Below are 27,262 nucleotides of genomic sequence, written 5' to 3'. Positions count from 1 at the left end.
TATTGAAATCCTAAGCCAGAGATAAAATTTTGGATTTAAGGGACTCACTTGGGTTTTTTTTTTTAATTAACACTTGTTTAGAAAATCATTAGAAATAACTACCTTTTGATAGAAATAATACTTGCTTATATTTCATGTGTCTCAAATTCTCAATACTGTAGGAAAAATAATACCAGATTTTGACTGCTTTTGAAAAGAAAAAACAAACAAAAAAACCCCAAGTGTTCATGCCGGAATACCTAAATCTCTGGAAACCACATACTACTTTATGAAAACTGAGAGGATAGTGTTTGAAGAGCTTTTTTTTTTTTTTTTTTTTTTTGAGTAAAACTAATGTTAATGAGGAGGGAGGGTGATAGAGTGGCTTGGTGGGCACCTGGCAGCCAGCGAAGGTCAACCCACCACAACATACGACATGGGCTTTCCATAAATGGGAGTGCATAAAGTTAGGAATTACTTTGAAAAATCTATTACCAGATAGTAAACATTCAGAGACGCTTTGTCTGGTTTGGGACGCAATACATAACTCTACTGATAGGAAGGGTAGAGGCCAGAATGTATTTAGTTTGCAGAAGGGAAGTTTACAGCTGTTGTAGGTTTAGATGGACGTAGGTACTTCTTTATCTTCAGCCAATATTCATCTAGATTCTTTGTCTTTTGCTACATTTTAGCCATCTGATGCAACACCTTTGAAGACCAAAAAGAAAAACCTAAACTCTTACTCACCAACAACAGGAACACGCCAAATGAGTCCATTTTCCTCTCCCATGAGTCACAATGCACAAAATCTCAGAAATCACCCATCAAATGGTTAGTTGAACGTTCTGTCTTTCTTACTGCAACATTTTTCTGGTTATTGGCTTGATTTACTAACTTATGTCTCATGTGGTATTTTTGATTTCTTTTCCTCTTAAAGAATTTTAATCTCTTGGAAAAGCTGATGTTGATTTTTAAAGCTTGAATCTTTTCAGTATAAGCCTTGGGGGTGTTTATGAAACAACTTGTTTATGAAACAAGTTTTGCTTTCTGTTGATCAATATTAAAAATCTTTGACTTTGGCTCAGCAAAAAAACCCTGCACTGGCATTTTTGTCAATAATTCCATTAATTCCACTGGTTAGGCATGTTTATGCTAGCAATGTCCTTTGTTTTCTCTCTTTCTAAGTCCCAGCTTTCATTGGCAGAACTGGTATGTGCTACTGACAGTGACTTTGTTCTTCTTTGGATTATACAGGGAGATGTTCTGGGGTTGCAGTGTGCTACTTCAGATTATTGCAAGGAAGTCCTGGTTTACTCTCTTGCAAGGCGATGCAGTCCATTGTTTATAATACACAGCTGAGATCTGGACTCTCTCATGTCAGGAGAGCTGGAAAGAAAAGAAGGGTGCAGTTGAAGCATGTTTAATCTTGTGGCCTTTTGAGAACTATGTTGAGATTTGCAATGCAAGTCCTAGTTTATGTACTTCCAGGTTTCCGGGGAGGGACAGGCTTAGCTGTTCTTGCCAGTAAAATAAATGCTTTCATTCATGCATACATACGTGTAGCATTTCTCAGCTCTGAGCCTTTCTCTATGAATATTGAAAGTTATGTAGATTTTTATCAAATCAAAGCTAAAAGGGAAGTTAACTTAGTTTAACTCTTCTGCTATGCATTCTTTTACATAATTTTTTACTATTGTTTTTCATAGTAAGGCACTTCAAGGCAATTTTTAATTAATCTATCATAACACTGAATGTCATTAGCTCTCAGAAAATATGCCTTTTTATAATTATATTATTTCCAGTTCACTTCAGGATCTATGTCCACTTAGTTACACAGTCACAGTTTTTGATGCAAACTATGACTGCTCAAGAAGTATATTTTCAGTAGACTGACCTGCTTTTATGGCTATATAGGTTGCGGTCTTTTTAAGTGTTAAGGAACCATTAGGTCATCTGGTGTGACTTTTTTATATTAAAAAAAAAATACAAAGATACTTTTTTGTCATCTTTCCCATCTAGAACCCAAGAGCTTTTATTTCTGTGCAGTACAACTCCTAGAAAGATGGTTGTCTTGATTTGAAGACTTCAAATTATTAAAAAAAATAATAATAATAAAAACCCATCACTTCCCTTGTTAGCAAGTTCCTATTCAATTACCTTTGCTATTAAAAAAAAATAAAATTCTCCTGTCTGATTTGGAATTTGGCTGGCTTTAATTTTCAGCCATCAGTTCTTGTTATGCCTTTTTGTTGGGTTAAAGAGCTTTTTATGCCCCATATATTTTGGAATTTATGTGCAGTAATTGAGGCCTCACTAACATCCATGAATTATGATGAGTAGAAATATTCTGAGCAGGATAGAATAACCACTGTTTGAAATTTATCTAGATGTCTGCAGATTTTTGCACTAGTTATTGCACCATATGCTTTCATGATGGATCTCCAAAAGTGGATTTTTCCTCCAGGAAAAAAGCGATTTTTTTGTTTTAAAGGAATGTGATCACGAAATTTTGGGATTCTGTCAAAACTGGCTGAACTAAAAATGAAAATTACTGGAAGTCTTCAAGCTGAAAATACTACAATCTGTAAGCATTACATCCCTTTTCCTTATTAAAAATAGCAGAGTACTTGAGGAAGCATGGACATATTGGGTGTTTTGATGGCAGTATAGCTATGCACTGTTACAGGCCTGTGTGCAGGGGTTTTGGTTTGGTTTTTATTTTCCTAATCAGTAGTCATGCTGGGAAACTAAACAGAAGCAGCTATATCCTAATTCTTTATTGTGCTGCCAGTCTTCATTATGACCTGACTTTGTGTCCTCGTTACCTGTTTGTGAAACGGTTTTAACACAGTCGAGTTTTTCATGAGCACTCACTGCCAGTTGGAAGAGTCACAACTTTCCTACCAAGTTCTCTGCTGATTCCAGTTCTCCCCAGAATAGCTGTTCTTCTCCGCCAGTACAATGCTTTTGAATTAGGCATTTGCCCCTGGAACTAGGACAAAAATGACTGTTTCAACCATTGACATTCCAAGAAGCCTCTGGCGGAATTATTACGCTAATTTCTCTTCCAGTGAGTGATAGCATGTCTCAACTATTTGTGCAAACCTGGTATCTTGAAAGGACCTGTATTTTAGAACACCCTTGCTTTCACAAAATGTAAGATATGCGCAGTTGATGCGTGTTTAATTTTGTGGCCTTTTGAGATCTATGTCGAGATTTGCAATGAAAGGCCTGGTTTACATACTTCCCGGTTTGGGATGGAGAGAGTAAGCCTGTGTCTACCAGAAAGTAAGGATCTTTGCCACAGTGCCTACCCTGTCTTGTCAATAATTCCTCCGCTCAAAACTAACGGCTGCTTCCTAAAAAGATGATTCTTTGGCACGGTGGGTATGTCCACACTCCCACTTAGTTCACATCCAGAAATTTTAAGTCACATGCAATCAGCCCTCTAAAGTATAGACCCCTGCATTCTTAAAAGACTATAAACAGTTTCTCTTTAGGATTATTTTTCTCTTCATCGAAGCTGCTTAAAGCATTGTCTTAAGTATTCTCCCAGGTATCACTGGTTATGTGTTGAATTTTCTCCTTGGAGTTTAAACCAAGTTAGATAGCAATCTAACCACTCTTTTCCAACTTCCTTCTTACTGTGAAAAGTAACTCTTCCAGTGAGCAGCATTCTGACTTAGTTTGTTAGGGAACTTATGCCTTTGACATGTGAATTTATCTACTCTCTTTTTCTACAGAGAGAAAGATATTTTCAAAGTATTCCCAGGTCAGATTTCTGTGGCAGTCTCTGCTTTCATCAGTAAGAAGGAAATTTTGTGTTTACATGTATAAACTGCTATACCAGTCTTAGGATTTGATGGTACTTCCTGGATGAAATGAAGACCCTCTGTGTCTTTTTTTTTTTTTCTTTCCTTGTGTTATATATGAATTTCTTCATCCTGTACAAAGAAACCTTTCAAAGAGAAGAGTTGCCAATAGGTGTTCTTCGTCAGATCAGAGATATGGCTATTGTTACTGCAACCAATTGGTATGCCTGTACTGGCATCTGTCATATCATGGAAAGGTCAGCTCAATACCGTACTTCAATTAATTGTTTTGTCATGATGCGGCATCCTACAGTCTCACCCAGAATGGAGCAATAAGTATTCAGATTCAAGAAAAGTGACTGCATGTTATACCTAGCCGCTGATGATAGCTGAATTAAGATTGCCTGTATCCTGAGGGAGGAATCAGATAAGAACATCTATGTCTCTATTGACTACAGTCTGAGGCACTGGGAGCAGTAAGCTTTCTGTTAGTGTTGCCACATCACAAAAGCAGTTCTGAAAAAAAACTTCTACTTTTTCGTATATAAATGCAGATTTTAATTTTGTGGCTGTCTGCAGAATATGAAACTGTACTTCAGACTGGCTGGATACCTGCACTTTAACACTTACCTTTGCAAAAAGCTTTTAAAATTGTGTATAATGATAGCAGTCAGATAAAAAATTAAAAACGCGATGGCTCTTTAGATATGTTCCCTTGAATATCCCTACATGTTTGTGATTACCTGCTTTAATGACCTCTTTCCTTTAGTTTTAGTCGATGCCTTTTTGGTGACACAACACATGATAATACACAAACGTTTAAATCTACTACAAGTTTTAAAACTTTTTCAGCATCTCTGCATTTGCATTACATGCCTTATCTGTTAGGTGAAAGAAAAAAGGGGGCAAAATGTCTTGTATTAATATGCTTGTATATTAGGATGTCAATGGGAAAGGTGAACACGTACCGTATTCCCATGCTGATATTAAGTATGGACATAGGGGAACATTCTTTTGCCTATAAAAAGACTGATCACATGGCCATAGCTGACATTTAGATAGATAATTATTCAGTAATGTAGTACTAGCCATCTTTTTTTTCCTGTGTTCATATAGCTACAAAATGGTGGTATATAAGACTTCCTCTTATACCACAGGTTTCAGGTTGTCCTTCTAAACCCACAATTTCTTTTCTTCTTCTGAAAAGACACTTTTATTTTAAGTGTTGTAGTGTTTTAATAGATTACGCGTATCACCTGTAAGGGAGGTGTTAGAATCTAATCTATATTCTATTTTTCTGTTACCAACATATAAGAAAACAATAGAATGAAAATTATTGCAAGATTAATGCCATTAGCTATGAAAGCTTATTTTGCATTGTGCGAAGTACACAAAGTTGCATGCATCTATCTCACTGAGGAGACAGATGGAAATTGCTTGTCTTATGAACATAATTTTCTTTTGAATAACAGTGTGGAGGAGTGCCTTAAAAAGACTAAATACCTACAGAATGCTAAGATTGTTCAAAAGTAACATTTCTTTTAGGAGAAGACATGAACCAACCCAATTATAAGATAGTGTGTCTTTATGATGTTGTCCAATGTATGTCCTCTTGGGCTGCCTGATAATTCATATGTTGCCTAAAATCTCACAACCCATTTATGACATAAATTTCTAAAATAACAGAATACTAAATCTTCACTAGTTTCTCATCATTGTTGGCTGACATATTTTTAAGATTTATTTTAAATCGATTTATTTTTATTCAAATCAATCCTGGGTTCCGCCATTCCATAGTACTGGTCTAAAAGTACTATATGTTTGATAATTGATGACTGATTTAAGTACAAGTTCTACTAGTACTTAGATTTAAAATGAAATCTTTTGGGGTCTTAATCTTTAGCTACTGTAGTGGAACAGCTTAAACTTTTACAGCACCTTGTCATTCTGAGGTATTTCTAAATGTTTTACAAAATATTAAAATTAAAAGTTAATTTATCCTTGAGTGCTGATACTTGTATGTAATAATTTAGATCTAGTAAGAAGAAATCAAAGTGTTTAATGCTTAGTGTGGTGTCTCTTTTTTAGTCTGATGTCAGAAAGGAGAGGTATTACAGTGAAATGTGAGAAGCGCCTCATTCCAGAGGGTCTGTTCTAGGATCAATGCATTTGTTAAGGCCATGGTAAAGACCTGCTGTAGTTTCCTCCAAATCTTTCACGTAAAGGTGAATTTCACCTTACAATAACAACTGTTTAATATGAAGCATTTGTAAGAACGTGTATGCATCTGTTGGAGGGACAGTAGATAAGAACTAATTTAAAACACTTGTGAACTTCTTTGGCACCAGAAAAAAAGATCCTTCTTGAGTTTTGGATAGTTGATGATAGTCTGATTGACTACAAGTACAGTGAACTCTAAAGCTGTATTACTGGTATGCAATTCTAAGTCACTAATTGGTGAATGCAATAATGATCTCATTGTTTAAGGGGAAAACTGTTTTCAGAAAAAAAGAATGAATGCATGATTATGCCTCTCCCCCTTTGTATGTATGCGTGCACCTCCACCATTTTGTCTTTAATGAGTATCAGATCCAAAAGAAATCCATTGCACAGGAGAATAGAACTGTGCCCAAAAAAAGGAGCTTTTATATTGCAGTAGAAAATGAGAGACTGAGTGTGTGGCTGATACTGTTGAGGGGGAAAATTCTTAAGATGGAAGTTACAAAAACTCCACATTATATGATGTCTTCAACTTCAGCCACAACTAAACAGAAATTATTTCTGCTATTCAGATATGACCTCTTTATTGCTGGAACCTATACAGACCTAACACTTAAAGTGTTGAAAGATGACTATATAGATTGTGTGGAGCACAGTACCATGAATAGTTAGTGGCCTCACTAGTTTCGGTGGATTCACCAAAGACTATTGTACTGTGGGATCCTACCAAATGTGACAGTATATACTGTTTTTTAACTATTAGTTAAGTGGGTTGCAGTAGTTTTTCTGCTAGTACATCCTGATATGCTAACTGGAGGGCAAGCAGAATTGACAAGCTAATGTGCTGACTTTAAACACAACAGTAATTGATACACAAGATAAAATTTTAATCTGTTTTTGTTCTAATATGATTTCTGTCTGAATTGTATAGGTTGTCATAAGTTGTGTAACTAGATGGAAATTCAGAAAGTCTTTTGTGATCAGAGGTGTATTGTTGTACATAACAATATACATCATGATGCCTTCGTAAGTGGCTGTTGAGCAATGTCAAGTAGATAGCAGCCAGTGAGCCAAACATGTTATTTTTGTGCAGCACTAACTTTCTGAATCTAATCAGCATCACTGAAAACATCCCCCTGTCCACCTGCTTTAGGAGAGTAGTCTGTGTTAGACACTTATCTTGGAATCTGGTCATTTAAGAATGCCCAACCTACAGTGACAGAAAGGCAGTCCACTGGTTTACCAACACTACATGTGAGCCTGGGTTTTATTAACAAATCCATGGGAATGGGCTTTTGTGGTAATATCCTATTCCCGTTTCCTCACAGAAACATACATCTGGTCAAAATATCAGTGCACTGAAATGTAGAAATATGACTCGCCATGCAGAACAATGGCAATTGGCATATGATTTATCATATGATGAGCTACAATATTATATTGTCAATATAGCATGTCAGAGCCTTTGGAAGTAATTTGCAGTATCTTTTTGTAGTTGTTTACAAGGTGGAGTTGGGGGCCAGGCACTTCTTATTAAAGGAAAATGGAGGTTTCATTGCTCAGTCATTATAGTATTTTCATGATAATGCTCTGTGCTAATATGTTGTATTTAGGCAGTTTATAGGATAAAAAGCTTCTGAGTAGAACACAGTAACTGTGTGTTAGAATTATACTAACTTTCAGTTTTTAATACTATAATCCCAAGGTTTCCACAAATATAAATGTAATGTGAACTGTTAAGAGGTCAAATTATGAAAGAGTAAATTATAGTGAACTTAGTGTTTGCTATAATTATCATGAACTTAGTCCCTTACAAGGGAATCTGTCCTGCTTCATAAGTGAGTTTTGGGGTTTTTCTCTTCCTAAAAGAGCATTGAACAGTCAGGGTTCGTACTAACACCTTTTTCATGTGCTTCAAATAGTCGGTATCTTATTTTCATCTTTGTTGTTTCTTTTTTTTCTTGTGAACCAACCACCTAGGAGATGGAACTGAGCAGAATGATTCAGAAAGCAGATTACCCAGAAGAGGGCAGCCTCAAACAGAGAAGGATGCGTAAGTGTATTAAGTGTGTTGTGGGTGCAGTGCCGTGATATTTGCTTATGAAAGATTAATATTTCATACAGAATTAAATTAATAGGGATTATTTTTTAATACTTCTAATTCCACAGGATTGTATATTCAAAGGGACTGAATGGCAGGCTTACAGTTACAGGTACAAATTAATGCAGGGTTTGCAATACAATTGTCCGGCCAGTTCTGTCTTTCACTGGTAGTGTGGGGCATATGACATTGCCAATTACAGGAGTTGTGCTCATAGTACTACACAATGAGGTATTGTAATTGAACTAATGAAAGGAAGGTATGTTTTGCCTTTCCAGACTCTTCTGAAAGTGTACATTCCTTTACCTTATTTCTGGAAGCATTAACTGCCAGAGATACAGGGCCAGTAATGCAGGACGCTTCTTGATTAAAAACTAGCCACAGATGGTCATGGTGAAACTTCATGTTTGCTTTGCAAAATCTTTTAAAATTCTTGTTTTTTCTGCCACAATCTTATTTTAAGCTATAAGCTTCCTGACATGAATGGACTTTGGGCAGTCCACAGTTAGTAATGCACTTAAATAAATGTTTCAGGTGAAGCATCTGATAAACTGCTTTCCTAAACTTGATAGGTGTAAGGAAGGAGAAGTGATAAAATGTGTTAGAAGTAAGGCTGCTAGTGTCTCATTTTGTTAGCATTGCTTGATCTTTTCTGTTATGAAAAACATATTTAATTGTTTATAGCATTGCCAAATCTCAGCTGAAAAGTGAACTGAAATTTTCTGTGCCAACAGTGAGGCGTCAGGCTAAATGTGTTATGTATTTCAGCCAAACCAAACACATCCATTCCTAAGAGTTAGACAAAGGAAATACTTAATCTATGACAAAACTTGGTGAAAAAGTGGAAAGGTGTGAATCTCTGTAAGTTGGGTTGTATCAGGGATGTCTTTCATCTTTATGGGAAGTTACCTAATTCGGAAGTCCTGGAAGTTACAAGGTTTTTTGATATGGAAGTTGTATATGCTCAGTAAAACTACTTTGAGTTTAAGCTTTAGTCTAGCTAAAAATCTGAAAGTTTCCTTCCTCAATGAGCGTGTTCATATTTCTTGCTGCTAATACAATATTATCCTAGATAGTCCCCCATCCATTTCCATCCTTTTTACTCAACTGAAATTGCATTCACCAGAGACTCTTGTGATCTGTTATTAGCAAAATTTAAAAAAAAAAAATTCTTTATTCTCATTCTTCTTCGACACTGTCTACATTTTTGTTCTTGAAATCTTATTATCCTGTTGTGTTGTCCTGCCTTTTTAGTTGATGCTTCAACTTGTCCTCTGGTGGAATCTTGACATGTATCTTTGACATCTATCCGAGAAAGTCTGATTCGCAGCTCGGCATCAACATGGTTATACCACATCTCTCCTCTCCTCTACAGCGTTATATATTATTTTCTCATTCTGTGTAATGTGACTGTCCTGTATTTCATTCAGGCCCAGTGCCTGTGCATCCAATTCAAATTGTTATGTAAATTCTCCTGTCTGTATGTCTGGCACACTTTCTCTCCAAAATCTGAGATGCATTTCCTATTATCCCAGTTTGTCACTAAGAGCTCACCTCTCAGTGTAATGCAAACCTCCGCTGCCTACATATTCCTTTGTTGGCCAGCTTCTTTGTACTTTCCTTGTGCTCCTGCTTCTGACAACAGGTCATACTGTAAGTCCTGTTGATATTGAAGTCAGAGCGCAACGGCTGTGCTGCAGCTTGCGTCACTGGAAGAAGTATCACCATCCTAGTGCAGTATTCGTGCAGGCTAGCTAACCAACATTAAAGAGTTGGGGGTTTGTGCTTGAGTGGGTTTCTTTCATCACACGCTTAAGTAGATGTTGATTCTGTTATTCTGCTTCTGTATTCAGTTGTATGCATTAAATATTTGTGTCACAGTTGTACCTGATGTCCCAGATGAATATTGCCTTGGGGCTGGATATTTTATGCATGCATTTCTTTTTTACTAACAAATATGATTTGTGACATTTAGTCAATTAAATACTATGTTTCTTATGTTTGAAGTTGTAGCTCTTCCTTTTGATTACTGCACTTGAACTCTCAATGTTTGTTTTTTGGTTTTTTTTTTTCTTGTAATGCGTGCTTTCCCCCACCATTAGCTTGAAATGCCTTCGTTGTAGGACAGTAAGTATCTTCTAAGTGTTGGAGCTTGACAGAAAGTAGAATTGTTTGGATGGCATGTTAGATAGTAAAAAGTAAAATCTTACAGTTATACCAGCGGAAAGCTGTAAACTGATTAATTGGGGGGGGCGGGGTTTGTGGTTCAGTAAATCCCTTGGTCAACATATACAGACTCGTTTCTTAGCGATAGTAACCTTGAATTGCAGAACAATTTGAATAATCATAGTCTTCATTGACCTGTAAATATTTGCATTCAATAATTCAGTATGTTTTTTAAAAATTGTAAGATTTTTAGAAGACTAGCAGTTAGTGACATGCCAGTAAAACACATTTATAAGCTAACACCTACACAGTAATATTTATGTGAACTTCCACACACTTTATTTTTACAGGTGGAAAATATGTTGTACAATACACTGACATTAGCATTTTCTTTTCTGCATAGCCTTCTGTTGCCATGTTGAAATGCAACAGTGATAAGTTTTTCTCATACTGTAGTTTTCATTCTAAATTTAGGGTTTCTTATAAGGGTGATTCTCCCTTCTGTGGGAAGAAGCAGTAAATAGGTTATTTCCCTGTTGTCTCCATTTGATTTGCATGTTTAATTGCTTCAAAGAGAAAATAGCCTAAACATTCATTGCAGGATTTTTTTTCAATATATATTCATTGCAAATCCTTAATCATGCATTAAAGTCTGATCTAATCTGATTGGATATTATTTTTGTTTTTATTGCAAAACCCATTAAACTCTGAAAGCTGACCATCTTTACACAGGTAGTAAACTATGTTTGTGACTTGAAAGGGGAGATAGTACAACAAAGCTGAACAAATAACATCACGCGATGTTGTCTCTGTTGGGCTCAGTTTTAACTTCTCATGTTTCCTACGGCTACAAGCAGTGTCGTACGTATGGTCTTACAGTCCGTGGGTTTGGGGAGCTCGTCCTCTTGATTAAATTCCTGCTCCTAGGAACAAATGAGTTAAATTCCTGTTTTTACCATTGTCTTCCCGCACAATCATAAGAAAATCCTCTAATATTGCTGAACCTGAGTTCCTAGCCTTAAAATTAGGGTATATATATTTTTGGCAGTTCACATACAAATCCTAACCAAAGGCAAGTTATATTTGGTGTAATATGACACAGTCAGGTTGCACAGCCCATCTGTTCCCAGCTTACCTAGATCCATCCTGATTACAATGTGAAGAAACTCGGGGAAACATTGTAAACACTGATTTTCAGTAAGTGGTGATGTGGCTAATTGAAATTGTTTTAACTTTTTATGCAGGTTCATGGGATTGCAGTCCAAAGTGAGAAGTTCATTGGTTAGAATTCTGAAAATAAGAGCAAATCTGACAAGTCTACAGGTCTGATTTACACTGATTTATTTTTTTGTAATCTACTTTTAATATAGGATTTCAAATAAGAATGAAAATCTTATATGCAACATTTGAGTTTTAAGAAATAGGGAAGCAAATAAAATACTTGAAACCAGGCAGGTTTGACTTGGAAATCTAGACAATGAAGGAAAAAAAAAAAAGCCAGAACTTAGTAGAATTTTTTTTTAAGCTAGAGGAGTTGCTTTTCCAAGTACACCGTTTGTAATTTGTATCACTCCTCCTTTTGTACACGAATAAAAGTAGTTATCAACTATTATTTATAACTTGAAGTATGAATTATTACTGCATAGATTTTTGTGTCCTTGAAGATTAAATATCCCTTTGTGTTGAAGTGGTTGTACTGTTTAATTTACCACTAATGTATCATAATTTACTAATCTGTTTAATACATGCTAAAATGCAAATAACTTTTCTGGTTTATTCACATTTTTTGAACCTGAATAGATTTAGCACAAGGTTCATTGCTGTATACCAATATCTGAGAAATAATTCAGTGTAGTCAAAGTATTGTATTGATTTTTTTTGCTTGCATATGTGGTCTGACAATGTTTTATTTACAAAAAAGACTGATACTAATTTCAAATATTTTAATTGAAATGTTTATTTAGAAAACGCTCTTGAAAAATCCTTTTTATTTTTCCTGAAATTGACAGTGTATGGTTTTAGGTCTACCATGAAATGCTGAGGAGTATGTTCAACAGAATCTTAAACGCTTGTAGATTTCCATTTTACTAACATATTATAGCAAGCTTGTGCATGTGCCAAGATTGCTTTTCTGGGGATCAAGTGTTAATCTGTTTAAACAGCTGAAGACTTACGAATGAAGCGTAAATAACAGGAGATTTTTAAGTAACACTTTAAAAAGGCACCTGAATGCCATTTGCAAAAGTAGCATATGTTCTTACACCCTTAAACTTTTTACTCCCGTTGACCTTCTGTCAGGTGGAGTCTCACGCATCGTTTATAGCTTATGAAAAATTTCCAAAAGTTCTTTCAGATGTTTTTAATAAGTTGTAGACGTCTAAGTAGGTAGTTTGGGAATGAGATTTAACAGTGTCTTTAATTATGTTTTTTTTCCAGGCTTTAGAGGGCACTAGAGAGCTTGAAAATATTATTGGTGTCTCAGACTTTTCTTGCATCTTGAGTGCTGAAATGCAGAAAACCCAAGTGCTAAGTAAGGAGGATTTTCAATAATATTTATCCCCTTTATAACAATTTAACAGTGATCACTCCAAACGTTTCCTAGAGTCATACCCCACTCTGTGTTATAATGGCGTGTTACACCCCAAGGCTCTGCCGAGTGAGTTCTTTTGGTCAGGACAAATGCACCTTAAATGTCCTTGTGCATCCAACCAGGGACATAACAGAAAAGCAACCGCAACAGCCCACTCTTCTAACTCACAGGCACGGATGGGGAGGAAAAACTTGCAAGAGCAACACCTTTTCTTATGTAAATAGTTAGATACTTAGTGGGTAGTTAGCTAGTGATTAGGCTAAACGTTTGCACTTTGATTGCATTGCCTTTCTTCTCTTTTTTCAAGGAAGTTGTTTTGTTTGTTTGCCTGTTAGGAGGATTAGGCTGAACATAGGTTTCCAGGCTTTAAAAATTGCTATTCATGTGTCTTTAAATGATGGACATACCAGATGCTTATTGTGTTGGGATAAGGGCACTTCACAGGTGGCACATCTGTAATACTTTTCCAAAGGAACCCAGAAAGCCCAAGATTTTCATTTATGTGTGTCCAGTTTTAGGAAACTTTTTATCCTTACTCCAAGTCAGAGATTCTTGGGACATGTGAATCCTCAGCAGCAAAAAGTACATACATATTTCTCTTCCCAACTGCCTCTGCAACTAGAAGGGGAGTATGTGATGGGGAAATACTCTAATGCAAAAAACTTGTGTTATGGATAATAGCAGGAAAAAAAAAAATACTGGCTTTCAGGGAGAAGAAACAAAGATCTCCCTTACCAGGTCATTCCTTTAAGAGTTAAAAGTGGTGAAAGGTAGCTATAGGCACCAAAGGGGCCCCAATCTTTACGCCTCAGAATAGTTTCTTCATTTGTTTTCACAATAGCAACACCTTTTATCTGTACCCACATGGCATGTTTATGGTACAGGTGTGTGTCTAGGACTGCATTTACCTGCCACTACTTCTTCTCAAAGGTTTGCATATATAACATTGTTCTCATAGACTTTTCATACCAACCTCTGATAATCTAGTTTCCAGCTGACCAGGGAATATGAATAATATATGCATATACATAGTCCCTGTGTCCAGTCTCTGGACGAGCATGCAAAGTTAATAAAACAGTCTCTTAACCTGCAGCAAATGTGATGTTTTGCCGATATACATTATTCTTCACCCTGTCTAGTTGCTCTGTTTTCTGCGGAGTGTAAAAACACTGGAACTAGCTATAGGAGAGCAAAACATAGGGTGACTGCGACTGCTACTTTCTTCACAGTTGGAAACAGGTGGACAGTAAAGCCACAGGTGCCAGAGAATTGTTCTCACCAAGAGGCACTGTGACTCTTCTAATGCATTCGGTGCATGCGCCCCAGCAGTGGAATTTATGCACCACACAATTCCAGCAACTACTGTTGTTTAAATTACCATTTCTTTCCTGACTTGTATTCCAATGCTTATTCGGTTTTGGTTTTGCATGTGTATACGCTGTACTAGTTCCCACTGTAATGCATATAACCAGATGGTTTCTCATACAAAATGAAGTTCTCTGAAAATAGTCTGTGTTTACATTACTACCCTACACTGTGGATAGGGCAGTAAGACTGCCCGAGTGAGATGTCAGGCCTATTGTTGACATTTTCTGTTACGTCCACTCTTTCTGTTAGCTTCTTGTTGCTTTCGAAATGGGAAAGAATCATCTCTTCCCCCCATCTCTGAATTGGGAAGAAAGCACCATGTCAGCACTAGAATGGGAACAAAATGTGGTATGAGGCTTGTAAGCACAACTTCTCAAAATTCTGTTCCTTTTGAAAATGTTTTGTTAATTTTTCTGACCACAATACATATATAAGGGGGTTTTTTTTGTCATTGCATGAAGAAAAATATGAATGCTTTGAAAGTGCAGAAGGAAGTGTAGGTGTTATTTTCTTGGAAATCTCTGTGGCAACATTTATTGATTTCAGATTTATTTATTTGACTAGTGAGTCAAGCAGAAGAACTGCAGCTGTTTAAAAGAAACCATGGAAAACTTCCTGCCCAAGGTAAGAAACTTTTTATAACTCCTGTGTAACAGATGTTTTGATCATTCCTTTTAGTTGATGCCTTCTTAGTTCTTTCCACTTGAAATAAGTTGGATAACCCTTAGTATGTGAAAATGATGGTAATCGAATGTGTTTCTTCTGAAAACTTCTGCACTACTCACATGTAAATTTCATCTTTTCAGCTATTTTCATTGTGTTGGGTATTTCTCCATCAAAATGTGAAAGGATTAAAAATCATTAATAGTCTTGCACTTGACGCAGGGTCTAGAAATAAGTGCAGTCAGGTCCTAAAGAGTTTACATACCTTTTATATTTACCAGTTATCCTCGTTCTTCCTCTCTTTCCTCCCTCCCCCTGCATTTTCAGTGTATAAGCCAAGTAGCGTACAGTCTTTGCAGCAAAACCTTATATGTATTGTGAGGTATTTAGCACACTCCAGGGGACTGTGAAATCCTAACTATTAGGTTTCTTCATAACTAGTGCTGTGAAAATATTTGAAGTTGGTGGCATTTAATATAGTGTGGCCCCCATAGCCACTTTAGTGCCTTGTCTAGCTGGGAAGGTGGTGGAGGGATACACACAAGATTTATTTTTTTCTCTCACACCCAGTAAAATCAACAAACATTCACCACTGATATTGTGATATTTCTGTCATCTTCACGCATTCTATCTTAATAGAGCAAAACCAGAATCAAAATCGGTGATGGCATCTCTACTGCTCTGGCTGCCAGCTGTCCCAACCAGCAGGACTGCTTCATATCACACGCAGCCCCTTTGAATTTGGTTGTATCTGCTCTTCCACAGGTCTAAGTTCTTCTTTCTGCTCTGGGGAATTCTCTTAAAGGAAAGAAAAAATGCTCAAACTTCAGTTTCCTCAGCTCCAGCAGATTAGCGCAAAATGAAAAGGAGTGACATCACTTTTTAAGGAATTTGGCTCATTTGTGCAATCTATTTCTGATTTACAGCTCCCTATGTCCTTCTGTTCAAATTATCATGGCCCCTATCCGGCACTAATAATGGTGAACACTATGGGCCATTGCAGATTTAAACAGTCATTGCTTCCTTTGTGCACTGCTTTTTAATGGTCACCAGGATATACGTTTATAGTTCCATCTTTGCTCTAGAAACTAGCCCCTAACACTAAACAGATATCCAGTCTTGTTAGATGAGAAATGAGATATTTTGTGAAAGTAGGATGGAAAATAGAATTATGAGTTTGAGTAAGTTGACCAATTTTGATGAAGTTTCAATGTCAATTTTGCTTTAATAAATTCAATTTTGCAGTCTTGAAAATACAGTAGTAGGAGAGGCAAAGAAGTATGTGATAAAAGGAAAGCATTCGGAGATGTTTTACTCTGCCTTTTAGTTTTGGATGTGGTTTTTCATAATTATTTTTAATTAGTTATGCTCAAGACAAAACTTATGACTGTTCTTTGGCTTGATACAGACGGAATGTCACATTATCATCACATGGTGAGGCATGAAATTTATTTACTTTGCATAAACAACCTCTACTTAAAACAACTTAATACTAAACATTCCTTGCTCAATGGGCAGCATTATGTAGAACTCAGTATATCATTTTGCGCGACCAGCATAAAAAAAAGGCATCATTGTTTGTCCATGACTAGCATTTACAGTAAACAAAATGTTTTTTAATAGAATGTAAGCAAACTGTAAAGCAGCTGCCAAGAGATGAAATCTAGTCAGTATGTTGCAGTCCAAAACATGCTTTATGTGTGTTGAGAATAAATGTGTAGGTTGCCATACGCGTATTTTAAAGGAAAATTTAATAGGTTCAGCATTTCAAGGAGTGAAGATAACATTCTAAACAGGAAAGCTGCTTAAGCTGGTTGTTACAAATTATACTAATTCTTTGCTTCCCAAAAAGAAAAACATTGACATAAATCATGTCCATGACTCCGTCTGCTGTCAAAGTAAGAAACAACAAGAGAGTGTTACAGAAGATCAAATACTTGCAGTGTTAAGGAAAACTATTTTCAGACTGTATCTTGTAATGAAATAAAAAATACTTTCTTTTCTGTGTTGTTGTTCATCCTGCCAAGCCCATGGGCAAATATGATCACCCCTATTAAGTTTAGTTCTAAACATTCCTAACTTTCATATTGTTTTTAATACAAGTAACTGAAGTTTGCACGCTTTGCAACAGTAGTGGTGGCTTTCCAAGAGACTAGATCAGGGTTAACTAGATGCATTTTCATTTAATGCCACTTGAAATTACTAATGAGAGCAAAGCTGGAGAGATTAGGGACCAAGTGATACTGAGTTCCCACTCACCAGTCCAGTTTTTTGAAGACTGTGTATATATGGCAAAACATTAAAATCCCATTTCAGAAACTGCGGAATATAGACACCTCCTTAATAAGCAGAGTTCCTTCTCAAAACAGATAAAATGGTAAGAATACAATATTCCACAGTTCGTCCCAATTCACATCAGTTTGAGTTTGGACTTTGTATTGGGTCTTTGTGTACAAGCAACTAAAAAACTTGGGTCTGGTGGGCTGCTGTGAGTGAGGGTAAGTCAAGTCTACAATGTATTTCTACATCCTTCTCAAAGTAGAACACATTTGTTGACGTTTAGACATACTTGGGTGTCTGTCTCCCACCTATCCTTCCTCCTCCTCCTCCTCCTCCTTTGGCATCTTCTGGGGAAGAGGGGAATACATCAGACTTCAGGTGTGTATTTTCAGGAATGTATCTGTGGATTTTTCTGTCTGTAAAAACCCCAACCTAAAAAACATAGTTTTTTTCTCAGCCCAACTTTGTATTCACTTGCAGGGAAGAAATGTCATTATACCTTTTCCGGGAAAAGTAAGTTTCATGAACTGGCTAAGCAGAATTAAGTGAGCTGAATGAATTCACAAGTAAATTCATTCAGAAACTGAGTTTCCAGAGTTTCCATTTCTTGAGAGCAAATGGAACAAATGTCATGATTGCCTTTGCTTACAGAAAATACTCACTTTTCAGGGAAATTATGAGATGGATGCAGGGGTTGGACCCAGCTATTGGGAATGGCCTTTTTATCTAATAAATCTGTAGGCCTCTCCCTTAAGAAGCGATACCTAAGCTGACTGCAAGGATGAGCCGTATGCTCTTGTTTGTGCAAGCCCTGCTTCTAGGCGTTTGTGATAGAGGCTTTTCTGAGGTTTTAAATCTGTTTGGAAAAAGCTGCTAATGCTGACACAACAACAGTTCCTTAGTTCTACCAAGGTCCTTTCAGTTAAATTCTAGGCTTCTTTCCAGCAAAAGTTTGACACGATCTCTCCAGCAGCCTTTTTGTGGTGTACATCATCTCTAAAAGCAACAAAGGTGGTGCTGAAGGACCTTTTTTCAAATAGATTATTACTAGTCAGAGACTTAGAGCTTGTGTTTGCAAACTACATGCTTACTTAAGTTCCTAACTAACACTAAAGGCCATGTTTGATGTTTTGCCACACGGCAGAAGTGCCTGCTCTGAGCTAATGTCCCTACATTGTGTTTGGAAGAGATGATGGCCATCAGTACTCTCACTTAAGTCCTGCATGCATCCAAGATACGAGTTGCCCTCTTGGCCTAGTCAGAAAGGCTGTGAAACTAAGACATAAATTGAATTAAGAATTAATATTTTCTGAAGGTCCGAAAATACGCTCTAGAGCCTGGTATTCAGTTGCATTCAAGTTCAGTCAGCCTTGTACCAGAAAGCCGGTATGCCCAAGGCTGTGTAGGCCAGAGCTGACGCTTACACAGGCTAGATCTGTAACACAACTGCAGTATGGAGCACATACCTGCCTTTACCACAGGACAGAGAACCCTTAGGCCAAGAGTCTTCTCGTGGCCAAAAGTGGAAGGAAGGGGCTGCGGTCAGGCAGCAGTTTGCAGGATTTCCTCTAGAAGAGAGCAGTCACTGTGACCGGCACGACTTTGCCATTCACCCGTGTCTTAAGGGCCTGAGATCAGACAGAGAGGCTGTGCGGATGCGCTGCACACATTCCCAACTGATAGGTGATTCCCTTGGAGCTGAAACCAGCCGATGGAAATGAGCGTACCCTTTGAGTGTTATGTTCTATGTCATTGGTGAGACAGCTTCAAGAAATCATAACTTTATGTGGTGCGGGAGGGAGCCTGGCCTTGTTCATCTGCTCTTTTGTGTGGAAGATCTATCCGTACTTCTGGTCACAAGGCTATTCTACAAGTAGACATGGGAAAAAGTTAATCTTAGTCATGTATTTAAGTTATACCTCAGTGCGGACACTTGTAAATGGGACTGCACTAAGCAAAGCAGAATTAAGACTGCTTGAGTGCTGAACATGTGAGCGTGTTTGCACACAAGGACTGAGTGCAGCTCACCTGTTTTGTTTACTCCCAAGTTATTTTGAATGTCCCCATGCAGAGAGAGACACAGAGAAATCATTCTGCCCTCTTGCGTTTACAGTCAAAACCAATTGTGAGGTTGCCCCAACGTGCACCTTGAGGAGGAGTGTGTTGGATTATAATTTGTGTTGTGTGGATTAAAAGCTGTTGTTGCTCAGGCTAAATTTGACTGTACGTCTTCTCTCATTCTGTGCAAGTGGGTCTTTTCTTAGTTTGTAACGATGCAAAGTCCTTTGCAGTCTAGAAGAGGTCACAAAACCCACTTAGCCTGGTACCCAAAATCTGCAACGCTAGTGATTTTTCCTAGGACAAGTGAGTAATCTTGTCTGCTGACAGAATACTGCTGAAAGGTAAAGGAGCTGGCAGACAGGTTTCTGTTTGACCCCCAAATGCTGCGCTTTTTCCCAGCAGCTCGTGGGTCTGTTGGGTTGTGCTTGCACCTTCAGCGTGCATATTTTAAAATATAACCTGAGACTTGAGAAGTGTTTGGGTGTGAGGTCACCGGCATGATAAGCTTTTTGGATGGAAGGAAGGGGGCAAATTACAAACCTCTCCAATGATTTAACATCCTCTGCTATGTAGATGAAATATTAAGCTATTAACTTTTGTGGCAGATACAGAAATGCACATGAGACATATGACTATAGGCCTCAGACGTATATACATATAGAACTGTCAAACTGCATTTTATATTTAGGTGTCAGCCACATTTATTCATGAATTTCACACTTGTGTTTATACTCTATTTTCCTGTGTACCTTTTTACAGACGCAATAGCTATTAATTTTTAATTCTAGTGGATCTAGACTTTAGAGTATTAAGCTCAATGAAAAATTAAAAAGAATTGTAGTTCTTTCAACAGCTACATCTAGCAGCTCCTACATGAGAATAAATACTGCTTTCTCCCATGAATATAATTATTTTAAATAAAAAAGAAAAGAAACATTAGTTTGGACTCACTTAGTAGCAATTATATGTTTAAGAGGTGTAAATAACTTGCTATCCAGACATTACAAATATCCAGGTGCTCTGTATGTGCTGATGACAACAAAATTGAAAAGAAAGACTGTAATAATTCTGACTGGTTTTCTCTGCAGAAGATATTGATTATTTGTGTGTGGTGAGAGATTTGGAAAATTCAATTAAAGGAGTTGTGCAAAGGTTTCATAAATTTTCCTTGTACAGCGTGTACACAGACATTGTTGCGTATTAAATCAATGCAGCACTTCACAATATATTTTCTTTGAAACATAAAAATAAATAACATTTAAACAGTTCTGCTTACTACAGAAACAAATTTTATTTTCTGTGAAGCATTTAGTCATGTGCTATCACTGACTCATACACATTTGCCAGCTGTAACAAATTTTATAGACGTTTTCTCCAGAGACATAGCTCATATACTATGAATTTTTAAATGAGCAAATGGTGAAGAAGGGATGTCAGCAATATAAAAATTGATCAGTTAAAAGATAAAAGCATAAGTAAAGAGATTTGTATGGTAGTCTTAATAGGTTTTATTAAATAAAAATACTATAAAAGGACAGTAATGAATAGACTGAAGGTTTTAACTGTGGTTGAGGTGGAGAAAAATTATTCTGGCACGTTTAGTAGAAGATTGGTTTTATATCACCTGACAGGTGAACATTTTTTTTCTCTCTGCTTTTTAGATCTGTAAATGTTTTAGAGCAGTCAAACTTGGGAAAGAATGGTGGTGGAAGTAGGAAGGGAAAAGAAACTTGGGAAGATTCTGCCCTTTTAATGCTTTTGAGGGCCGGGGACAGGAGACACCATGGCAAAGGGCAACAAGGCTTCTACCAACCCGTCTGCGCAGGGGTGAGGTTTCTGGTGACTCTCCAGCTGCTGCCTTACCCTGTGCAGCCCTAAAACATGGAGCTGACGAGAAGAGAGCAAGCTGGTCCTGCACCCAGCTAGCGCTTGTGCCGCGATCGGCTGCAGCCCAGACGTCTTTCTGGTCGCTATCACAGATCCTTTCCTTTCCTAGCTGCTCTGGCCACAACAGATTTTCATACAGTTTTGCCAATGTTATCTTTGGGTTTATGTAGTTTAACTTACTTAGGAGTTCTGCGTGTGAAAGTATCAAGAGAGAGAAGGGTTGTTAGGGGGTTTTTTTGTCTGTTTTGTTGGGGTTTTTTAAGAGCAACTCGTTACCTTCATTAGCTCGTACATAAAAAAAAAAAAAACGCCAAAACCCAGAAAAGCTTAAACAGCTACAACAAGCATTGTAAGCTTTTGGAGCATGTGAGTAGTAAATCATATTATTTGATTATTTGAATACCTAAATCTTAATGCTATCTATATAAATATTACTATAAATAAGGCTGTTTTGTCAAAATGTGCTGTCACAGTATATGTTTGGAAAGAAAACTGACTTAATGATGTTTTATATGAATCTGGGCAGCTTACATTTTTTGAGACAGCTTCTCAGAGTGAAGTGCAGATCTTGGCGTGGTTGCTTTGGCCTGTGTGGGTTCTCTAAGTACCGCATAGTCAGAATGCTGCAATCAGTGGTTAAAGGGTTCAGAGAGACTGAATTAGGAAGTTGCACTTAGCACAAAGAGTAGCAACTTGTAATTAAATCTCAGTCTTTTTCTATTACTTGTCATACAAGGCTGGAGAGTTTCCTATTTTAAGCAATAGGTAGTGGTAGGTTTTTGATGTTAATTTGTGTAAACAAATGGTGCTTATTGGGTATAATGCTGAAAAGTTGTACCTGAGGCAAAGTTGGACTGGATGCCTTTTTTCTGGAGAAACCTTATGAGACCTAGCTTAGGACAGAATTTCTGGCTTGGTTTGGGTCAGCGCCAGGTAACGTCACTGGCACCTCAGGTCAGATCCACGGGCAGGTCTCCTGTGTCGCATCACATACGGGAAGCGTGTGACACCTGAGGAATCACCACATGCCAAAGGTCTTTAGTGGCTTTGATGCCTCTCTGTTTAGGTTGATATGCAGCCTCTTTCCTTATAGTAGGAGTCTTTTTAGCTCTAAGCTGCTGTAAATATTTGTTTGTTGTTCTCAGTTTGTTTAATATAAAGCAAATAATTATGAATTCTCTTCACCCTTTTGTGGTGGTAGAATCAAAGCACAGTATGAACCAGCAGCAGGCACTAAGGGTACTGAGACCAGAGCTGATCGTCTGCTGCAGAAAGCCATTTGGCAATCTTGGCCCTCAGATGCACTTGTCTCCAGACCCTTTCCCATATGTTCTCCTTCCCCGAGTTCCTTTCGACCCTTGCACACTTCTCTGCTTCTTCCAGCCACCTGCTCAGCCCTGCACCCTGGCCCTGCCCTCCTTCAGTAAGGGGCTCAGGTGTGGTTGCCTCTCTTTTTGCCATCCCCTCAGGGGATGGTTGTTCCTCTCATGCAATCCTTGATTGGGTTCTGCTGATATGGTCCTTATGGATTTTTATCTATTCTTTTGTTACTAATAGCAAAAAAGAAGGACCAGCTTCTAATACTCATAACACGTTCTGTTCTGCTTTGTCGTCATTGCTAATGATGTAGCATATGTGCATACACTCACAAGTAATTAAGACGATCTCCTAAATTACTGTTGAGACACAGTAACAGTATGAAGTCAAAGGGGTTCTGCTAGGCACTGCAGTAACTTATTTAACTTGTATTTGGGGGGATTTTCATAAATTCTGTAATAACACCATTGTTCTATTCATCAAAACTGATTTTCCTCCTCCACAGGGTATGTTCAGACTGCCAGTAGCTCTGCATTCCTGAAGTCGCTCCTGGACTGAGGTAAGTAGCCCCCCGGTCTGCTGCGTGGCTTCTCCAGCTGCCACGTACAGGTATTATCATCAGGACTGAGGTATTTAATTTTAAAGCATTTGCAGAGTGATCTAGTGTGTAGGCCTGCAGTCGAGACTGTAATAGCTAGATGGGAAAACAGTTGTTGCTCTGCATGTGGTATTTCTTGTTACTCGTTTGTTAAGCAAAATGACATATTGAATGTGTAGAAACTCTGTCCCAAACATCCAATGGCATTTCTCACCGATGCTGTCAGTTTCTAACTGGATGTTTTTTCAAGATTGGCAATTGAGCTGTAATACATGTAAGGAAAGCAAGAAAATTGGTGTACTTCAGATTGTACCTTCTTAAATGCCACGACTGATGCCCTGCAATTCACCAAGGAGGCTGCCTAGCAGCCCTGCTATGGCTGGCAGGGGTGCTTCGCTGCCTGGACTCACTGTGTTACAAGTGCGCGGGCAGACAGTGGGCTGCAGGGCAGATGGTCCGGTTGAAATAGCAGCAGCCCGCTTCCAACCACCCCCTTCCCTAGGAGCATCTCGCCCTCCTGTTCCATCTCTGCGCCTGCACCTCAGACAGGCCGGGCTTGCTGCTGATCAATCCACCGCATCAACTTTCTCAGTATTCCCAGAGCAGAAAGCATAAAACAATATCCTAACAGACACCTCGAGACATGTTTCATGGGTTTTTTGATTCTTCTTCCTTTGGCTACTCATCTTTGTCCCAGTGTTGTAAGCAGAAGCGCAGTTAGCAACTGACCTTGTCTATCATTGTATATTACTTGTGCATGAGAAAACTGGTTCCTTTCATAAAGCCCAGTGAGACAAAGAAGTCGTCTCTAAAGATGAGAATGGCTGTGGATTACATCAATTCCGTGTATAGTGTGAGAACAACTCTCCTCTGGACAGTTAAAAGTATTCTAATCTTGTAATCGAGGAATATGGAAAAGTAGATCTCCAGGTTTTACAAGCTGTGTAACTGAGTGAGCACAGGGGTGAGCTCAGACACATGCATTTTGCTTCTCAGTGAGGGTTAGATTTTATTTTGTAATCACAAGCAACCTAGTAGCAAAAAAAAAAAACCAACCAAACCAAAACCTTTAAAACCCTGCTTGTCCACCAGCTAATGTTACCCTAATACTTATTAGCTGCTTGTGCCAGAGATTCTCTCTACTCTGTACTCCTTCCAAACCAGCTGCCACACCAAAGGCTGGGAACAGAGTGATCGAGGGCCAGAAAGCAGTGCAGGAGAGCAGAGCAAGCATCCTGTTCAGCAGCTCGTTTTCTCCACTCAGCGTAATGTCCGAGTCCTACAGAACGCAAAGAGGGACTGTTCTGTGGTACAATAATCAGTGTCTTACACCGGCTTATGAGTTTGAACTAAACTCAGGCTGACAACTACAAGGTTTCAATTCGAAGTTAGCTCAGCGAGCACTCATGTCTCTACTATTAGTTTATGTCCACGGACAGTATTGTCTAGTCAGTCAATATTGGTTTTGCCCCTTATGTCCAAAAAAAGACACATTTACTCTTTCTGGTTCTCTCTATCCCTTCCCAAGTGCGACCAGCACTGTAAAGCCCTTTGCTTTCTTATTGTTTAAAAAAAATACAGTTGTGATAGCTAAATGATCTTTTGGCAATGATTTCTCGATTTTTTTTCTACAGATAAAAACCACAGCATTTCCTTAAATCACATCTTAAAATGTTACTGCAGTTCAAGGGCGACCGCATGTTGCTGTGCATTGCCTCAGGCTGTACGTGTGTCTGACTGTGTTTTTTATGAAGCGAGGCTAGCACTGGACGTAGGACAAACATGTAATTCTGAACAGATCATGTGAATGATGATGCTGTTGTCTAATTGCTATTTATTTTAGTCATTCCTTATCTCCACACAGGCATTATGTGAAAAATGCATTCCACAGCAACCCAAAGTTCTACATCTGCTTGACTGTACTTAAAAGGAGAGAAGAAATGACTGTAAACCAATCTCCCCAGCAAATACCAGTTCGGGATTGCTCGTTGCGCTAGGCAGGTGCACATCTAGATAAAATTTCTGGCATCTATTTAAACTCAACAATGTGCACAACCAGATAATCTCAATGTAAATAATACATCACGGTTGTTTTATGCAAGCCTGTGTACAAAATGCTGATTTAGGTTTGCTGCTGCATGGAAAATAAACTATAGTTTCCGTATGTATGTTCTTGCTGCAAATATGTAATTATGCTGCCTTGATGTTTTCTCTTTTAAAAAAAGGCAATATAACCCTTTTTATAATGAATCTTCAAAACCTCCTCTCCAACCTAGTGAATACCCTGCATCTCAAAGCATGTTAAAAGAGTGCAGTAGAATGACTTTTTTTTTGCCAAAGTTCAACATAAATGGTCAGAATTGACTGTCCTTTCTTCCTACCCCTGCAAAGTACTGTTACTCAAACAGATAAACTGATTTTTTACAACTAAAATTCTGAGAACCAAAATGATAAACATGTTCCAGTGTGTGGTTAAACATTGACGCACTCAAGCTTTGGGCATTTTTAATTAACAAAAAATGGTTTTGCACTTCGATGTCTGTACAGTCTGATTGGAAAAAACGTTAGTAATTGTTTGAAGGGAATTGTTTCAGTTACTCTTTTTAATTTCCACACCATTCTCCTTTTAAGCCTTCTGTGCTGTTGGTATTTGTTGTATGTACAAGACTGACCAGCTGATTGCTTTGTATGAATGATAATGGCGGGGTGGCCTGAACCAGCAGTAGTTTATATAACCTGATTGTAACCTCTGTAGCTGGAAATTAAATAATTATTGATCTGAAAAGAGTCTGTAAATGAACTGTGCGCCAGTCTAAATCAAGCTGTTCTGTGTGGTCTTAGAAGAACAAAATAAAACTTGTATGGAAAAGAGCAGTAAAGGTGATGATGGACAACAATGAGTTACAGCAGTAACTTACACCATAGTAATTATTAGATTTGGTATTTAATCATTTTTTTAGGGAAAGACAGAGTTATATGCTAAGATTCTGCTGCAAATACTCCTCCTGCGTGCCTCAGCTATTTAGGCAGTTACTGTTTCTTTGCCCTCCTGCTGTACTAGGCTTTTGCCTTTCAGAAGCAGCCGGGTCCGTCAAGAACCAGTTCCAGTTCCACACACACCAGGCGGATGGTGTGACCCTCGCAGCCGTCTGAAGGACAAAGACAAGAGATACACTCAAAACTAATGTTTTTATACAGGTGGGAAGGATTGCACCCTGATCTCATGATGAACACAAGAGAACTGGCTAATTGGAACCTGAAACCGTTCTGCTTCCTTCCATCTTCATTTGCTGTTTCACAGGTTATTTCAGTGGACATCAACCTTCTTCAAGCTGCTGGAACGTCTGGCAGGCTTTCACCCAGCCCAGCTTGGAGGCAATGCTGTGGCTTCCAGCTTTCGCAGCCTCCAGAGACAAAGATTCCTATTTAGGGGTCCTGATGCACATCAACACCACTCCGCCTACACTTCTCAAAAGAAAGGGCATGCTGTGGGCAGAGCTCTGGCACGCACAGCCTCAGAAAAATTCCAAAACCTTGTGTAAATTTAAGTTTTGTTGTTTGACAGTGAACTGTTACAGTGTACATAAACTGCTAAAGTGTACTCACCACCGATAACATTACACCTTTTTTAGTTTGTCTCCGCTGCCCTGGGTATAATGGCAGCTGTAGTTACTTTTTCCACAACAAATAAAGCTGGAAAACCTGAATAAATGCACTCAGCATGTAGAGGCTCCATTTGCAGTATTCCTAACTGACACAGGTGGGAGTTCCCAGAACAGCTGATTCACACACTCACACCAACACTGCAGAGACAGCCCCAGAATGTGCTGATGTCAATGGCAGTTTGGTATGCGACAGAGTGCAGTCAGGTCAGGGCAGAAGCCTTTAAATGAGGATGGGTTTGCTTTTTTTTTTAATACATATATAAAAAGAAAAAATGATAGACTGACTCCTAATTAAACTACCATGAATTGCTTTATGATTTATTTCCTTACTACACGCTTTGTTATGTATATAATTATTCCGTCAATGTGTATTCTCTGAACTATTGGCACTGGAGGCTGTACTGTGCCGAGGGAGAAACTGCAGAGTTCAGTTCAGTTTACATCTGCAGATTACTACACAGTAAGGGGTAGTCTTTCCCTTTTTTTTCCTTTTTGCAGAGCCTAGTACCTGCTTTCAAACTGCACTGCAGCACCCCAACTATTATTTCAGCAGAA

General features: G+C 38.1%; 1 protein-coding gene across 1 annotated transcript in view; it reads left to right on the top strand.

Moving 5' to 3' along the window:
- The window catches only part of ITGB3BP (integrin subunit beta 3 binding protein), a 34,767-nt gene extending 9,020 nt beyond the window's left edge, over positions 1 to 25,747 (top strand). Inside the window, exons 3-9 of the mRNA XM_059822111.1 lie at positions 672 to 810; positions 7,992 to 8,064; positions 11,523 to 11,601; positions 12,715 to 12,808; positions 14,801 to 14,860; positions 22,950 to 23,003; positions 24,907 to 25,747. Coding sequence (XP_059678094.1) covers positions 672 to 810; positions 7,992 to 8,064; positions 11,523 to 11,601; positions 12,715 to 12,808; positions 14,801 to 14,860; positions 22,950 to 23,002 — 498 coding nt within the window. The 3' untranslated portion in view covers position 23,003; positions 24,907 to 25,747. The remainder of the gene's footprint in view (positions 1 to 671; positions 811 to 7,991; positions 8,065 to 11,522; positions 11,602 to 12,714; positions 12,809 to 14,800; positions 14,861 to 22,949; positions 23,004 to 24,906) is intronic.
- Positions 25,748 to 27,262: the final 1,515 nt, after the last annotated feature.

The sequence above is a fragment of the Gavia stellata genome, chromosome 10 (assembly GCF_030936135.1).
Source record: "Gavia stellata isolate bGavSte3 chromosome 10, bGavSte3.hap2, whole genome shotgun sequence".
In the NCBI taxonomy this organism is placed as follows: domain Eukaryota; kingdom Metazoa; phylum Chordata; class Aves; order Gaviiformes; family Gaviidae; genus Gavia; species Gavia stellata.
The sequence above is the reverse complement of the archived record's forward strand: the minus strand, read 5'-3'. Positions and strand labels throughout refer to the sequence as shown.